Source organism: Bufo gargarizans, chromosome 2 (assembly GCF_014858855.1).
Source record: "Bufo gargarizans isolate SCDJY-AF-19 chromosome 2, ASM1485885v1, whole genome shotgun sequence".
NCBI lineage: Eukaryota > Metazoa > Chordata > Amphibia > Anura > Bufonidae > Bufo > Bufo gargarizans.
This window is the reverse complement of record NC_058081.1, coordinates 343,191,481-343,209,647: the sequence shown is the minus strand read 5'-3', so window position 1 is coordinate 343,209,647 and position 18,167 is coordinate 343,191,481. Positions and strand designations below refer to the sequence as shown.

At 41.2% G+C, this 18,167-nt stretch overlaps 1 protein-coding gene across 1 annotated transcript in view; it reads left to right on the top strand.

The window, feature by feature from the left end:
* Positions 1 to 18,167, top strand: part of CCDC87 (coiled-coil domain containing 87) — a 65,347-nt gene that overhangs the window by 32,769 nt on the left and 14,411 nt on the right. The window contains exons 12-17 of the mRNA XM_044277374.1: positions 2,681 to 2,797; positions 4,385 to 4,521; positions 7,608 to 7,722; positions 9,358 to 9,461; positions 11,854 to 11,969; positions 18,079 to 18,122. Coding sequence (XP_044133309.1) covers positions 2,681 to 2,797; positions 4,385 to 4,521; positions 7,608 to 7,722; positions 9,358 to 9,461; positions 11,854 to 11,969; positions 18,079 to 18,122 — 633 coding nt within the window. The remainder of the gene's footprint in view (positions 1 to 2,680; positions 2,798 to 4,384; positions 4,522 to 7,607; positions 7,723 to 9,357; positions 9,462 to 11,853; positions 11,970 to 18,078; positions 18,123 to 18,167) is intronic.

The following is an 18,167-nucleotide window of genomic DNA, read 5'->3' as shown; positions in this document are numbered from 1 at the left end:
GGAGATGTAAAAGGACATCCATATTGGTGCATGGGGTCTTACTGTGCTCTCCAAATATCTCCAATATGGAGTTTCTTTCTGTCGGATTTGTGGAGATCTCACAGAAAAAAAACATGGCATGCTCCATTTGAAGCCGTGTGTTTTGTTTGCAACTAGGGTGGTGCAATATTCTCCACCACCAATGGTATATTTTATGTTATAATTTCCTCTAAAATGTACATGTGATTGAAAAATAATGTATTATGAACACAAGAAGCCTGGCCTTGTGGATGAAAATGATATAAGAATTTCTTTATTTCTAGTTTTTTTTATTATAAATATTGACTTCACATTCCATTTTCTAAATACAGTAAATTTGCACAAGCATCTTCACATTTGCAATTCATTCAAGTACCTGTAGGTGGCAGTAGTAATACATGAAATACGTGAAATAACTGCTGATCTTGAAATGGGAAATATGTTTTGAAACTAATGGAAACCATTAGTGTTGACCATAACAAATAATATGCTTGGTGTAGTTTCCTAGATAGCAAATTTATCAGTTGCCATTTCTACCAAATTCCGCCACATCTTTTGACAAAAATCGTCATCAAGTACACAGCAAAATTTGTATGCAGATTTTGCTGCTGAGTCAAAAACTGGCTTTCACCACTATACATTGAAGGGGTAATATTCACAGTAATAAATGACCAGACTGTGGATTTAAAAAACTGCCGCATGCTCGTTTTTCCTTGCACACAATTTCTGCTACATGTGGATGCCATTTTCAGAAACCCGCATGTACAGGGAGTGCAGAATTATTAGGCAAGTTGTATTTTTGAGGATTAATTTTATTATTGAACTGCAACCATGTTCTCAATGAACCCAAAAAACTCATTAATATCAAAGCTGAATATTTTTGGAAGTAGTTTTTAGTTTGTTTTTAGTTTTAGCTATTTTAGGGGGATATCTGTGTGTGCAGGTGACTATTACTGTGCATAATTATTAGGCAACTTAACAAAAAACAAATATATACCCATTTCAATTATTTATTTTTACCAGTGAAACCAATATAACATCTTAACATTCACAAATATACATTTCTGACATTCAAAAACAAAACAAAAATAAATCAGTGACCAATATAGCCACCTTTCTTTGCAAGGACACTCAAAAGCCTGCCATCCATGGATTCTGTCAGTGTTTTGATCTGTTCACCATCAACATTGCGTGCAGCAGCAACCACAGCCTCCCAGACACTGTTCAGAGAGGTGTACTGTTTTCCCTCCTTGTAAATCTCACATTTGATGATGGACCACAGGTTCTCAATGGGGTTCAGATCAGGTGAACAAGGAGGCCATGTCATTAGATTTTCTTCTTTTATACCCTTTCTTGCCAGCCACGCTGTGGAGTACTTGGACGCGTGTGATGGAGCATTGTCCTGCATAAAAATCATGTTTTTCTTGAAGGATGCAGACTTCTTCCTGTACCACTGCTTGAAGAAGGTGTCTTCCAGAAACTGGCAGTAGGACTGGGAGTTGAGCTTGACTCCATCCTCAACCCGAAAAGGCCCCACAAGCTCATCTTTGATGATACCAGCCCAAACCAGTACTCCACCTCCACCTTGCTGGCGTCTGAGTCGGACTGGAGCTCTCTGCCCTTTACCAATCCAGCCACGGGCCCATCCATCTGGCCCATCAAGACTCACTCTCATTTCACCAGTCCATAAAACCTTAGAAAAATCAGTCTTGAGATATTTCTTGGCCCAGTCTTGACGTTTCAGCTTGTGTGTCTTGTTCAGTGGTGGTCGTCTTTCAGCCTTTCTTACCTTGGCCATGTCTCTGAGTATTGCACACCTTGTGCTTTTGGGCACTCCAGTGATGTTGCAGCTCTGAAATATGGCCAAACTGGTGGCAAGTGGCATCTTGGCAGCTGCACGCTTGACTTTTCTCAGTTCATGGGCAGTTATTTTGCGCCTTGGTTTTTCCACACGCTTCTTGCGACCCTGTTGACTATTTTGAATGAAACGCTTGATTGTTCGATGATCACGCTTCAGAAGCTTTGCAATTTAAGAGTGCTGCATCCCTCTGCAAGATATCTCACTATTTTTGCCTTTTCTGAGCCTGTCAAGTCCTTCTTTTGACCCATTTTGCCAAAGGAAAGGAAGTTGCCTAATAATTATGCACACCTGATATAGGGTGTTGATGTCATTAGACCACACCCCTTCTCATTACAGAGATGCACATCACCTAATATGCTTAATTGGTAGTAGGCTTTCGAGCCTATACAGCTTGGAGTAAGACAACATGCATAAAGAGGATGATGTGGTCAAAATACTCATTTGCCTAATAATTCTGCACTCCCTGTATTGTACTGTAATGTGCTGCAGATCCTCCACGTCTGAACTAACCCCTATATACAGTATCTTGCATTGCAGTACATTTGATATGCCGCTTTGTGTTCATGTAAAACTGACAGGGACATTCATACATATGCCCCATGTTTCCCACTCTTGTCCCCACGTCTCTGCTTTTAAAATCTGCACGCTGTTCCAAGGTCCACTTATGGTTCCTCACTGGGAGCACTTCCACTTGTCAAAATTCATTTTCTATGCAGTCACACAAGAAAAACAGGCTCATTACACTGATGAAAAAGAATCATAGGTTTCCAATTTGTAATCTTAAAAGGTTTCCTGTTACAGATTGAGGCCGCTACTGTGAAGAGGTTGGACAAAAACCTGTCTGTTGGACAAGAACTTCAAGAAGTTTATACAGAATTAGCTAAGAATATTTCGACAGATCACCTGAGGTTTGACCAGGTATTTCATTCATGTTATATGACTGAAGAAACATCAGAAAACAAGTGTAGTTTATCCATGCCTCTAAGCGTTGAGATCTCAAATTCCACCTGCTTTAGAACAGCATGAAAATGCCTATTTTATGTACATTTCCAAAAGCCTTTGCGTAAAAAGAGCAAAGCAAATTTAGGGTCCATTCACACGTCCGTCATAACACTCCTGTTTCCGTTCCGAATTAAATCGGAACGTTTTTTCGGATCCATTAATTTCAATTGCCTCTGCAAAAATGTGGACACCAATCATAGTGCTGTCCGAATCACGGAATCCGTTCCGTTTTCCTATTTTCGAGTATGCGGATCCTAAAAAAAAATTAAGCTTGTCCTACTTTCTGTCCATTTTTCGGGTCTGTTGTCCATTCAAGTCAATGGATCCGCATAAATGCGGGTGACATGCACAAAACCATCCGAATGTCATCTGATTTTGCGGATCCGTTGACAGGAAAATGGATGGGGAAAAAAACGGAATAACGGAAACACGGAACGGATTCGGAAGCACGTTAGTAAAAAAACTGAAGGTTGTACTGAAAAACAGATCCGCAAAAAAAGGAACGTTTATCTGGAAAGGTAAAAATACTGACGTGTGAATGGACCCATATTTAGTAGATTACTGTCATATTGAATAGTGTGGGCACATCAATAAGATTGTTAAATATTTAATTCAAGGCTGGGTGCACACAAGCAACTTTAACATGGCCAATAACTACTCCTCCAAACCCCCCATACACATGTTTGTGTATGTTCTCTATGTGGAGAGGGACACCTCTGTCCCGTGAGAACATAAGATACGCCATGTTAAAATTCAACATTCCTGATCCCTCTTCACCTTTAATGTTTGTGTCCACCTTAAAGGGAACCTGTCAGCTGCACTATGCTGCATAATGTAGGGACAGACCTGTTGATTGCAGTGGTCTTTCACTGCTGTGATGGTCTTCAGTACTTTTATAGTATTGACCTGCCAAAAGACAGCAGTGCACTGCAAGGGAGACGAGTTTAATGCTGCTTACTGCCCCCCCACACCTCCGAACGATGATTTACAGGTTTCTTTCATCGGGCTCCTCTCTTTTGCAGCTTTGGCAGGTCAGTACAATAAAAGTACTGAATGCCATCACAGTGGGTCTGTCACTACATTATGCTGCCCTCAGTGAGGTGCAAAGTAAAAGGGGTTGTTCAGGACAAAAATAACAAAATAAGTATTACCTGGAAAGCCCACCTTGACTTCAGTGCTCCCACTGATGGATGTTCTGCAGTGATGATGTTGCGACCACCCACACATTATTGCTGCAGTGATCAGAAAGTCACCATTGCAGAACAGCAACAAAGACTGGTGGCTCTGGAGCACTGGTGATTTCCCAGTTAGGGCACCACAAAACTGGTGACAGATTTCCTGTCCTGGACAACCCCCGAGCCTTTAAACATCTAGTATCATTTTTCTAACAAGGTTTATAACAGTTTTGTTAGAGGTATTGCCACGTTTCCCTCCATCTACCTCCAGAGTGCAGGTTCTGTGGGTGCCAAGCCGATCTGCCATGTTCTGTATTTTAAATTTAAGGATTTAGACCTTCAACCTTATGCAACAAAGGTGGATATCTCCGTATGTGCAGCTTCCTCAACACTGACAAAGAAGACAAGCCAGCGTATCATTAACAAGGAACTGGACTCACTTGGTTCCAGTGATAAGTGTGAAAGGTAAAGTATGACTTAAGATTTCTCCTGATATTCAAGGAGCAGACTATGATTAATGTATAGCTATGAGTTTTATAACCGTAGGGGTCTCGGAGAGCTAAGCAAGTGGTGTACGAATACGTAGATTGTCTTTGAGCCCATTCACCTCTGAGGAGACCCATGCAGAATCAATGGGCCTAATACTCAGCTTGAGGCCTCTTTCACACTACAGTTTTTTGCGTTCCGTATACGGTCCGTTTTTTGCGTTCCGTATACGGTCCGTATACGGAAACATTCATTTCAATGGTTCCGCAAAAAAACGGAATGTGTTCCGTATGCATTCCGTTTCCGTATTTCCGTTTTTCCGTTCCGTTGAAAAGATAGAACATGTCCTATATTTGGCCGCAAATCACAGTCCGTGGCTCCATTCAAGTCAATGGGTCCGCAAAAAAAACGGAACACATACGGAAATGCATCCGTATGTCTTCCGTATCCGTTCCGTTTTTTGCGGAACCATCTATTGAAAATGTTATGCCCAGCCCAATTTTTAATATGAAATTACTGTATACTGTATTTGCCATACGGAAAAACGGAACGGAACACGGAACGGAAACGGAACCACAACGGAAGCAAAAAACGGAACAACGGATCCGTGAAAAACGGAACGCAAAACACTGAATTCAACATACTGTAGTGTTAAAGAGGCCTAAGGGTCCATTCACATTCACTTTCCTGATCTGTTCCGGAACAGATCTGTTTTTTGCGGAACAGATCTGTTTTTTGCGGAACAGATCAGGACCAGATCTGGACCCATTCATTTTCAATGGGTTCTGGAAAAAATCGGACAGCACAATGTGTGCTGTCCGTTTCCGTTGTTCCGTTCCGCATGTCCGTTTAAATATAAAACATGTCCTATTCTTTTCCGCAAAATTCGGATCCTGGTACAATACAAAGTCAATGGATCCGCAAAAAACGGAAGACATTCGGATGTCATTCCGTATGTCATCCGTTTTATGCGGAATCCGTTCCTGGAAACACATAACAACTTTTATTTATTTTTTTCAATTTTTTTTCAAAGAAATCCAAACAACTTTATTTGATTATTGAAATTTATACATGTTTCCGTTTTTTGCGGATCCGCAAAAAACGGATGACATACGGAAACATTTTCAGGAACAACGGATTCGCAAAAAACGGACCGAAAATCGGGATATAGGAAAATACTGACGTGTGAATGTAGCCTAATGCTTCTGTCCCTATACTTCAGCAATTGGTGAAGGTCTCAGCACCCAGAGTAGCACATGCAATGGGAGCTTTTCCAGCATACTTGCTAAATGTACATTATAAATGTGATATGAACAAAGCCTTAAAGGCTATGTACACCTTTGGAGTCAATTATTTTTTCTGATTGCATTTAACTTATTTTTGTCTAAAATTCATATTTCCAATTGGCCTCTATTAAATATATTGAGCTGTTCAGTCAGAAAGAGTTAACTATTTTTCTAACTGTATGACTGCTACTTTCACTTTGTGCAGGTCATCTAATAAGCCTTATCGCTAAACTACTGAGAGGTCATGAACACTTAGGGTAACTGTCATGTTTGCATCAAAAAATCTATTTTAGCATATGTTACTGCTGTAGCAGCATTATGCATAAAGCAATCTATAGTTTCTTCACATACCACTGTTTTCCTTGAGTTTTTCTTTTAGTTACAGCTGTTTAAACATTTACAATATGAGATTCTTCTCAAGATGGCTCCTCTGCCAGTTCTCTGAGGCCAAAACTGCTTTCCCTCACTTCCCATACACACTTGATGTAGCCAGCAGCTCCCTTCCAGCCAATCAGATTGGATTACTGAGAGACACGCCTCCTCACTCTGAAGCCTAATGCAGGCATGCAGTGTAAAGGACCGCCCTTCTGTCTTCTGTTTACACTAAAGGGAAGACAGACAAGCCCTAGCAACAATCTTTTAAGGGAGCAGTGGAAAGGGACAGAGGACATTAATGAAAGCTGGTATTATAAGGTAATTACAGATCTTTTGACAATCATTGACAGACTAACTCAGGTATACATGCCTAGCTCTAATGAACTAGCAAATAAAAAAATAAAAAATGACAATTACCCTTTAGGCCACATTCTTATCAGTAAGATAAGGAATGAGCTATAAGGAGTGTTTTTAATGTAGGAGCAGAGATAAGGAGTCCTCTGTCTGCTCCTCAGATGATGGAAAAGGCAGAAAATCTACAGCTAGTAGAACATCTGAGCTCTGTACAGAAAAAAAGCATTCCATATTGTTAATAAAGACCAATCGAAGAAATGATTTTTAGCTCAAAATAAGTATAATGCAATAAAAAAAATTCCCCCTAAAGGTGTACATAGCCTTTAAAGAGGACCTGTACCACCCCTGCCATGCCTGTTTTAATAGTTTCATACATTCCCCATGTAATAACAGTTCTGGAGCATCTATTCTTACGTCTGTATGTTGTGCTATTTCTTTATTATTTCTACTAGAAGTTACTGAATGAATTGCTAGCAGTCTGCAGTAAGGGTACAGAGGGGTGGTAACAAGTTGGGGGGGGTCCCTGCACAGACTGACTCTATCCAATCAGTGCTGCTATTTTCGGTCTGTGCAGGGACCCCCCCAACTGGTTACCTCCCCTCTGTACCCTTACTGCAGACTGCTAGTAATTCATCCATAACTTCTAGTAGAAATAATAAAGGAATGGCACAACATAGAGCCATAAGAATAGATGCTCCAGAATTGTCATTACATGTGGAATGCATGAAGCTACTAAAACAGGCATGTCAGGAGTGGTGAAAGGTCCTCTTTAACTAACATTTTATAAGCACTCTGTTTCAATGCATTTTCGAGAAAAATATTTTTTACCTACATCTGATGGCTGTACAGTGCCTAGTGTTAAGACAGCATCTTCTGAAATGCAAATCACTACAGTCACTGAACAAGCAGGTTAGGCTGAGAGAGTTGAGCTCAGCAGTCTGCAATAGTGAATGCAGCTGTGGCTATTAATAGGATAACACATGCAGCAGAAGGGTCGTCTATGTTCATCTATCTCATGTCTAATTATGTTCCTTCTCTTCTGGTATTAAGTGTGGTTCAGCACATACCGACTGACAAAGATGCTTCCAGAATTTGCAATTCCTGGCTTGTTTGGTGGAAGTCCATTGTTAACACTGATGACTACATGAAATACCTATCCATACAGGTATGCAGAACAGTTTTAGTAAGGCTTTTAAAGTCTCAGAAAAGCCCAAGATAACTGTGGTCATGGAGACAGGACCTATAGAGACACATAAGGCCTCATGCACACCACGGAACAGCTGGCCCCTAATAGAACAGTACGATCCTTGTCCATAATGCGGACAATAATAGGACATGTTCTATTTTTTTGCGCAACGCATACGTTCGTGTGCATGAGCCCTAAGGGATGGACTAGTTGTACCTGTAAAATCTATGCATACATTAGATATAAGTAGATGACTTACAGGGTACACAAGTAATACATTGTTATATGCTGTCTGATCACTACATTGATTGTATTTTAAACACATGGGGCAGAGACTTGCATTTCATATGTTAGTCTGACTGAAAACTAATTCAGTTGGCACATCTTGTGCTGTTTGTACATATACTGAGATTTCAACTATATAAATTACTAGCAGAAGGACCCGGCTTTGCACGGCTATATTTAATCTATTTCTTTTAATGTTTCTGTGTGTCATAAAAAGATATCGACAGTATCCCCCATAACAGTGACCTCTACAGCCCCCCACCCCTAAACACTAACCCCCCCACAGTGCCCCACCTCCTTAAAATGTGACCTCCACAAATGTGATCTCCACAACGCTCGTGTGACCGAGCCCTAACAGTGACCTCCACAACACCCCACCCGCCCCCCTAACAAATACCTCCACAGCAGGGATTATTGTCTTTAATTGACAGTATATAAAACCCCACAGAATTAGTATACACTTAGGCTCCATTCACACGTCCGCAAATGGGTCCGCATTCGTTCCGCAATTTTGCGGAACGGGTGCGGACCCATTCATTTTCTACGGGGACGGAATGGATGCGGACAGCACACAGTGTGCTGTCAGCATCCGCATTTGCAGAGCGCGGCCCCGATCTTCAGGTCCGCAGCTCCGCAAAAGATAGAACATGTCCTATTCTTGTCCGCAGCTTGCGGACTAGAATAGGCATTTCTATAGGGGTGCCGGGCGGGTGTGTTGCGGATCCGCAATTTGCGGGTCCGCAACACACCACGGACGTGTGAATGAAGCCTTAAGGTCATGTGAGTTACATCAGCCTCTACCACAATGTTGGCTAAGCGTCGCAATGGAAATCATATTAACTCAAACATCAGCTGTTTTATACTAAGAATGTCCTTTGTTGCCTATAGCAACCAATCAGAGCTCATATTAATGACCTGTAGCAAAATAGAAGCTGAGCTGTGATTGGTTGCTATATGCAACCTGATGAATATCCAGGCTAACTGCCACAACAGACAACGGCTCCTGTAGTTTGGCGGTTAGGTTACTAAGTGTATTGTTTGGCAAATAATTGGAAAGTGTGGGGTGAAAATTTCCACTCAAAACATAAGTCTATGACGTTGCCCGAGTCACAGGAGGCGACTGTGCAAAATTTTGTGATTGTAAATGTGACGGTGCGGATTCCTTTATACACATACATATATACACTCAGCTTTATATATTAGATGCCAATGTGGAGAAGCTCTAGATTTCGGGCTCCTGCACACTGGTGTAGGACCTGTCCTGCAGTGCATGGAGCCTGCACAGTTCGTTCAGCACTACATATATGAACTTTTGAGGTGTTTTTTCAGGATGTGGATTACTTGAAGGTGGTATACCATCTGTATAACAGTGATTCTGAGGATGAAGAGCAGGCTAAAATTACAGCAAAAATAAAGAGGGAAGAAAGGAAAAGGTTTGTAATGTTTTTAATTTCACCTGTTGGTGATATGGCTGAAAAATGCTTTTTACCCTAACTGAAAAAAGGCCAAAGAACCCCGAGAATAATTGCGTTTCTCCAAAAATTACTAGTGAGAATTTACTGCATACTGTTTTTATAATTTATATCAATCTATGAACAGTAGAGCTCCATAGCTCCTTCTAGAATTGTACTATTTTACTGTAAGTCGTAACATAATTAGATTAAAAACCAAGCATGGTGTTCAAGGTTAATTTAAGCTTTATCTATATGGTCATTTGTCACCTCTAGCATAGATGTGCAGTATAGATGCTGACCAGAAGCAATATGTAATATATGTTTAGAGACAAAAAACACCACATTTCTCATGTTTTACAAGACAACACAAATATTGTGGTTTTCCTGTTTAAATGTCCATAAATTATGCAAATTATGGTAAATGTAAGGCAGTACTGTCTAATCTGTCAGTTGCCCCTAGCCATTTGGCATTACTTAGAACTCACGCAGTGATGGTGATCCCTGAGAGCAAGGTAGTCCAAGATCACAAACTTCAATGTCAGCTTTTCAAGTCAGAAAATCATATTGGATGTTTACTAATGTTTGAGGTATCCTTTGACTTGTTAAGATCTCAGGAGAAAATAAGCCCAGGAAGTAGATTATTAAAGTGTAAATTATTATTGCATAGCACTTCATTGAGGAACTCAAGTTTTATTTGTATGGAACCACATGACCTTTTCCAGGCTAATTTGTGTGTTTGCGTTACAATAGCGGTTTGTAGCCGCTGCTGTCATGCACTCCTGGGCCGGTATGGGCAACATTCCACCCTTGCCTGAGCAATAGGTTCCTCTAGATTGCTAGATCCTGCAAAGATGCTATAATCTATGTGTCTTCTTGTATACTGCCTGATTCACGGATTCTGCCTTTCTCTGCCGCCTGACCTGACACATGCCTGTTCCCTGTAAAGATCCTGCGCCACCTACCTTACCTTTGAACTATTTCACACAAACTTTGCCCATCCTCACCTCAGCCTGTTATTGACTATGAGTTTGCCTGATCCCTCCATGCCATGCACCGTGTCCCTATCCTGTGGGCCAGCAGCCCAATCATACAGAGGCTACTCCAAGAGTTAGTAGCCAGGTTTGTTCCCTGCAGAGAAGACAAGATCCCTGCATAGGGGTTAAAGAGTGACACCAGGGAGCCACCAAGATAACACCCTTAGGTTTAGGCTAAGCCAAATCTATTGGTTGGCAAGGTGGTTCCACAACCATTGTCTGTAACATTGTGGTTCTGTAGATCATGAGGTTACATGTCAGCTCATATACATTCAGCTATTGTTTCAAACATGTCAGATAGGTGTGTGTCCCACATCTGGGACCCACACCTATCTCTAGATTGGGGCCCCCAAAGCGAAGGAGAGTACACTACGCATGCACGGTGTGCTCTCCATTCACTTTTATGGTAGTTCCGAAAATAGCCAAGCAAGTGAGCTCGGCCATTTCCATTCGTATAAAAGCGAATGGAGAACGCAAAGCACATGCACAGCCACCTCTCCGTTCACCTCTCTCGGAGTTCCGGAAATAGCTGAGCTGGCACTCGGCTATTTTCAGAACTCCCTTACAAGTAAATAGGGGGTGTGCCCTCATTCACTTTGGGGGCCCTATTCTAGAGATAGGTGCAGGTCCCACCTCTGGGACCCACACCTATCTGACATTGGTGTCATATTCCAGCGAATCATAAAATTAAAACAGATTAGAAAAATAGAATATATTTCAGAATCTGGTTTTAATTCATAATAGAAAATATAAATGATACCTTCCCTTTAAATTTCTGGATTGAAGTGGCATCTACAACGGATTATTGTTACAACTCACTTTAGCATTTCCTGTCTCTGAGGGGAAGAAAGAAATACCTCTGTGAATGGACTATGGCTAATATGTGATACCCCAGAACCATTTCTTTTTCCTGCCTTGTCTTTTACAGACTCTTGTCACATCGTTGATTGTTGACTACTGGGACTCTGATTTGTAATGCTTTGCTTTCAAAGGCAGATTGATTTATCCTGCTGGAGTAATATTATTTATACCGCCGAGCCTTTACTAATCAGATGGGAACACTTTATAGCAGCAGCTGAAAGGTTTTTCTTTTTTAATACATCCACAGGGCTGAGATTGTTCAGAACATTTGTACTTTGTGTTAATTAAAAACCCCTGTGGAACAAAGGAAAGCTTTTAGATTGTAGCGTTTTAGTTGTTTTCTCTTCTGCATTCCCCGTGCCAAATTAATTTGCCAGATACAGTGGGGGTTCATAACAGGGCTGCATTTATTTTATTCACAGGAAAATCATTGTGTGCTTAGTGCTAATAACATATATTCAACATATTCTATATAGGCAACGGGACAAAAAGATTGCTGATCTTAGAGAACAGAAGCAGTGCTACATTCCTGGCATGTGGAATGTCAACAGCGTCATGCTTGGGGGTCTCGGATCAGAACCACCTTTACAGGGTAACCACTTTTTTTAATTACTATCTACCTTTGAATTAACATAGTTATTTCCATTGCTTATATATAAAAAACCATCTGTGAGCAGATTTGGACCTAGGACACTGGCTGACCTGTTACATGTGCACTTGGCAGCTGAAGACATCTGTGTTGGTCTCATGTTCATATGTGTCCGCATTGCTGAGAAACATTATGTTTTAATATATGCAAATGAGCATCGAGGAGCAACGGGGGTGTCGCCATTACACCTAGGGGCTCAGCTCTCTCTGCAACTGACATGTCCTCTCCAGGGACAGGGGACAGGTCACCGCCTGACCCTGTCAATTAAAGTGGGGAGGTCATGGCAGTTGCAGAGAAAGCCGAGTCTCTAGGTGTAACGGTAACGCCCCTGTGGCTCCTAGAGGCTCATGTGTATATATTAAAACATAATTTTTCTCAGCAATACGGGCACATATGAACATGAGACCAACACAGGTGCCTTCAGCTGCCAAGTGCACATGCAACAGGTCAGCCAGCTTCATAGGTAGTAATCTGCTGACAGATGCCATTTAACCCTTTCGCTACCAGTGCTGTACCGATGTGTAAACATGGCGCCCGCTGAAGACCTGCGGCTAATTACTGTGACCGGCAGTATTGCCGATCACGGTAATTAAAGGCTTTAGATGCCGTGATCAAAAACCCGTGGCCAATGGGGCTGTCGGTAGTTGCTCTGAATACTATGAAACTCGCTGATGAGGTTTATAGTATACATGCGGCAATTTTTATTTTGACTACCAGATGGCAGGCCAACATAAGAAATGAGCAATTGACAGTTAAACTTAATTTTAAAAAAATGATTGTACAAAATTAAAAATTAAAAAACAGAATTTATAGGCTCCAATATGAGTTTCAAAATCATTACAAAAAAAAGTTTAAATATATAAAAAAAAATAAAAGTTTAAATCACTCCCCTTTCTGTATAAAAAACAACAACTAAATAACAAATGTAAACACCATGGGTATCACCGCTACTGAAAAAAACTGTACTAATAAAATATAAAAAACATTTTCCAGTACTGCGAATGGCGTAACGGGAAAAAGGGTCAAAATGGCCAATTTGCCATTCTTTCATTGCTTCTCGTACCCCAAAAAAATTAATAAAATGTGATCAAAAAGTCACACACACTCAAAAATGATATCAATAAACTACAGATTTTCCTGCAAAAAATGAGCCCAGACACAGATCAGTAGACATACGTATATAAAAGTTATGGGGGTCAGAATATGGTGATGTTTAAAAGTAGAAATGTATTTTTACACTATTTAGACATACAAAACCTATACATATGGGGTATGGCTTAAGGAAAATAGGGAAGAAAAATGAAAACGCAAAAAACAACAAAAAAAAAACTCCGGTAGTGAATTGGGCCTTGACTTCTAGACATCAGCAAGGGTCTCAATGTATGGGTTCCGATCTATGGAACATTTATGGCATATCTAATCTTTGTCATCAATGCTTATGATGGGAAAACCATCATAAAACTGCTGTTAATTTTTACCTTAGTCCTATTACTTGTAAATACAGTACATTGATAAAATGTATTTCCTGAAACAAATTACTGATTAACACTGTTTTATGTCGGTGGGATTTTGCTAGAAAAATGTAGTATAAGGCCTCATGTACAGTCTGAAAAATACCGATACAATCCATGTGCCATCCACATTTGTTTTGCAGACCCTTTGAGGGATATGTACTAACCCCTATATGCCACTATTGTGGCATTAAAAAGTTGCACATTATGGTGCACGCCATATGTGCACCATAATTTGCAACTTTTTAGGCTTCTTGACACTTTTCCGAAGTGGCAAACGGAAATGGGCAGGGCTTATCGAAAGGGGCAGAGCTTCACACTGTCACGACCATGTTTATGGCCGTGACTCCCTGGGAGCCGCATACAGTTGCCCGCGGTATGGTTTGTTGTGTCAACCGCAGCTGGGGGCACTCAAGTGCGGTTGCCACGGACAACAGGTATGTGTGCGGTTGCCTTGGAGTTGTGTGTGTGTATCTATGCACTTTGAATGTTTGGTGTGCACTGTGACATTTCCCCTTCACTGTAACTGCCCGTGGCAACGTTTGGTTTGATGTACATGTGGTGGCAGTGTCTCGGCCTTTTGGCCGGCTCCCAGGACACGTTTGCCACACATGTCGTTGTCATCGGTAACAGCTGCAGTGAGTATTTGTGTGTATTTCCTTTTATGTGGTCTCACTACACTTCCTGGTGTTGGAAGGGTTAATTCTCTTCTGTGTGTTTGAACACTGGGTGTGTCTGTGTAGGTGTGGCCACTTTGGGCTATAAAGCCTTGTTGGAGATCAGAAGCTGAGGGGTGCTTCAGCCATGCTTTGCTGGAGACACTCTCCTTGTATTTCCATCTGCCAGTGGGGGCCACCCTTGTGGTCATAAACAAACTGTGACTCTTAGGTTTATGTTGATGTCCACTTGATGTTTTCCTTTGTTATGTTATGCACCTATGGATCTGGGTTCCTGTGTGTTTGTGTGTGTGCTGTGTCCATTGGTGTTTGAGTGTGGACACTTGCTTGTATTGCACGGGATCCAGTCTGTGTGTCTGTGGCAGGTAGGTGTGGAACTGCTTTTCATCCTCCTGCCATATCCATAGGCCGTTTTATGTTCTTTTCCCTTTGCAGCTTGGCTAGTGAGACTCCTGTTCCTCCGTGCCTAGGAAGAACAGGTCGTCTTACCCTGCTCCTTGTTCCAGGGCAATCCTGAGGGCTAGCAGGGACCCCAAGGCATCCTGTGTATGAGCCCTCCCACCTTCAGGGTTGGCTCATATGGTTAGGAGTCAGGGTCAGGTTAGGGACGCGATAGGAGGCGACCTGCTCCCTAATTCTGCCGTCCTGGCCAAGCAGCGCTTAACATCTTCTGGCATCGCACGGCTGAGGGTTTTCCTCATCCTCAGCCGTGACACACACGGTCCACCGGATTTACTATAACTTACGTCAGAAACTGGCCTAAGTCATAGCTGAAGTCTGCCCCAGCCCCTGGCTGGCATAGCCTTCATTTTCTGACTTCTGCCTCTTCATAAATTAGGCCAGCGCAGGGAAATGAAAACTGGCGTATGGGTACGCCAGTCTAGATAAATCTCTCCCATTTACGTCAGTGGGTCGGAAAGCATTTTGCAGACCAGAATAGGACATGTTCTATAGTTTGCGGAACAGACATATGGATTTGGAGAGCAGACGGATATCATAGAACAAAGCTAGTACTATTAAATCCATGTGCGCACTATATATGTTTTTATACATTGCTATGATGGTTTAGGGAGTTTATCTTGAGGAAATTTTTGAAGTCCGTTTTGCTTGAGTCTGCGTTGCTGTAATGAGCACCAAACCCTCCCTGTATCAGTAGATCAGACATATAGGGTCTCATCTCCGTATTGTACATGAGAAGGGTTGCTCAATGGCAAGCAGATGTTTCAGTATACTAATGTTGAGCTCTTCTGATCAACAAATATACATACACAGTATAAGTATGGCCCCTGTCATTTATGACCTAATCTTCCTAGGTGATAGTATATCTGTTGATTTCTGGCCAAGTCCAAACTTAAAGGGGTTGTGCCACTCAAGCCCAACCCATATCACTGTTAGATCGCTTCTCCAAATACCACCATTTATCAAAACTGCCTTTTTCAAAAGTTATTAGCCTACCATTGCACGCTATGACAAATCAGTGTAGATTTAAAGTTGTTGGTTATGTCCTGTATAGGAGCATTGTAATGTAGGACGTAGACGGCATAGTTGGTGGAACAAGTGGCGTGGTTAGTGTCACATGATCAGATAATGTGAGAACACATTTCACTGCCCTAAGGCACCTGACAAACCAGGAAGTAGGATTCAAGCATGGGGGATAAGAGAAAACTGCAAATTAGGTAAATTTGGAAAGAAAAAAAAAATCCAAGGAAAAATGGAAGCTAGAGTAATTGATGAAAATACACTTTAGAGTGAAAAGTAGTTTATAATGCTGCTGTTTAAAGAAACAGTTCTATGTCCTAAGATCTGCTTTAATGGAAAATCGCTTTGATTTAATGCGTGTAAAAACTGTGGTAAAAAGGACAAAGCCCTAAAAAAACCACACTTTTCAAGACACATCTTATTTACCTTAATTCAGCATCTGCTGTGGTATAGCAAAATGAAAGCTGTTGTCTACTCCTTTACTATTGATGGCCTATCCTCAGAATAGGCCATCAATATCTGATCAGCGGGGGTCAAACACCCTCCCCCCACCCTCCGCCAATCAGCTTTTTCAGAGTAGCTATGGTGACAGAAGTTGAAGCTACACTCTTCCGACCACTATGTAGAGGATGGAGATGCTTACTGTTGCATTGCTCCCATTGAAGTGAATAGGGGCAGCACTGAATTACAAGCTCTGTCCACTGCACAATGGAATAGCTGATTGTCAGGGGTGCAGGATGTTGTAACTCTGCTGATTAGATATTGATAGCTTATCCTGATGATAGGCCATCAATAGTAAAGGAGTGAACAACCCACTAAAGGGGTTATTCTATGATTGATGTAAAAAAAATCGGTTAACAAAGCAAAAGCAACCTATTTGGGTATGTGCCGAACAAGTGTGCAAAGTTTGGTAATTGTACTCCTAAAATTGTGGAAGGAGTAGTGTATAGAAAATAGTTAAATTTTCATTGGCCGTTTCTAGCTCCGCTCACTTTGGGGGTGTCACCTCAAAATTTACCCTTTTATTTGGGTTGACGCCAACAATATGTGGTCCGAGTTTGGGGAGTGTAGCTTCAAAACTGTGCGAGTGGGAGCGATTTGAAAATTTTCCCTGTCAAAGTCAATGGTAAAAAAGGAGTCTTCGGTGGTCTGCCGCAGGGGCCCAGAGGGTGAGATCGCTTATTAAAGCACAAGCAACTTACCTCACTATAGGTGGAAGAAGTGTGAAAAGTTTGGCGTTTGTAACCCCAAAACTGTAGGAGGAGTAGTGTTGGAAAAAGGTGGGCGGAGAATAATAATAAAACAGAATAATAAGCTGAAACAATCGAATAACAGGATGTTACAGAAGAACAGGATGTTACAGAAGAGTAGGATGTTACAGAAGAACAGGATGTTACAGAAGAGTAGGATGTTACAGAAGAGTAGGATGTTACAGAATAACAGGATGTTACAGAAGAGTAGGATGTTACAGAATAACAGTATGGTACAGGATAACAGTATGGTACAGGATAGCAGGATGTTACAGAAGAGCAGGATGTTACAGAAGAGCAGGATGTCACATAATAACAGGATGTTTCAGGCTTTTCAAGCCAACATAATAAGATACATTTGATTGAATAGCTCACTTTCTATAATAATTTTCTTATTACATCCAATTATCAAAGTATGCAGATCCAGGTGCTGGTTTAAAAATGTAGAATATTTTGCATGACCCACCCCCTTTACGCAGCAGAAGTGATGCAGTGAAGTGAGAACATGGTCCAAGACTCAAGTGTTAGTAGCCAAAAAAGGCAAGATCTAACCTATGTAAACTTAGAAGGCAGGTTTTGTGAGGCAGAACAGTTATTCATTCGACATTGTGGTTTCCATTCTCTGATCTAGTCTTATTAGTTTACATTTTTATTAGTCATTCAAGAGTAGGAATATCATGTCAAACAACACTGATAATATACCGCTAGCTTTTCTATGTAAGGTGTTCATACACATTAGATGATTACAACAGGACCTACTGACCATCTAGTGTTTATGCTGGTTTTCTGATTGTACCCCGGTGGCAGATGTTAGTGGAAAAAAGTACTGGCAAGTTTTCTTTATTCTTCTCAAGGGAGATACACTGGCACTCAGGTGATCATGTGTATGGTAGGATTAGGCACTAGTATTTGTCCGAAGGCTAAACAAGATGTGTGGCCATCAAAAACTGTAGTCAGGAACACAAAATAGTGCCGGTAATAGGGAAAGTTTTGTTGTCAGATCGCAAACTAGTCATGTACAGAAATCACCTTTTTATCATTTCTTTTGTTGACCAACTGTTCCTTCAAATCAACTACATTAGACAGTCTTGTATTTCATCGCTGTATTCAAAGTGTCCTACCATTTTTCTTGCAGATGCAGAATGTGAAATAAATGAATCAATAGAGATTCCAAATGAGGTAATGCTGAAATGTAATGTAACTACTTCACGCCATTGCAGAGTA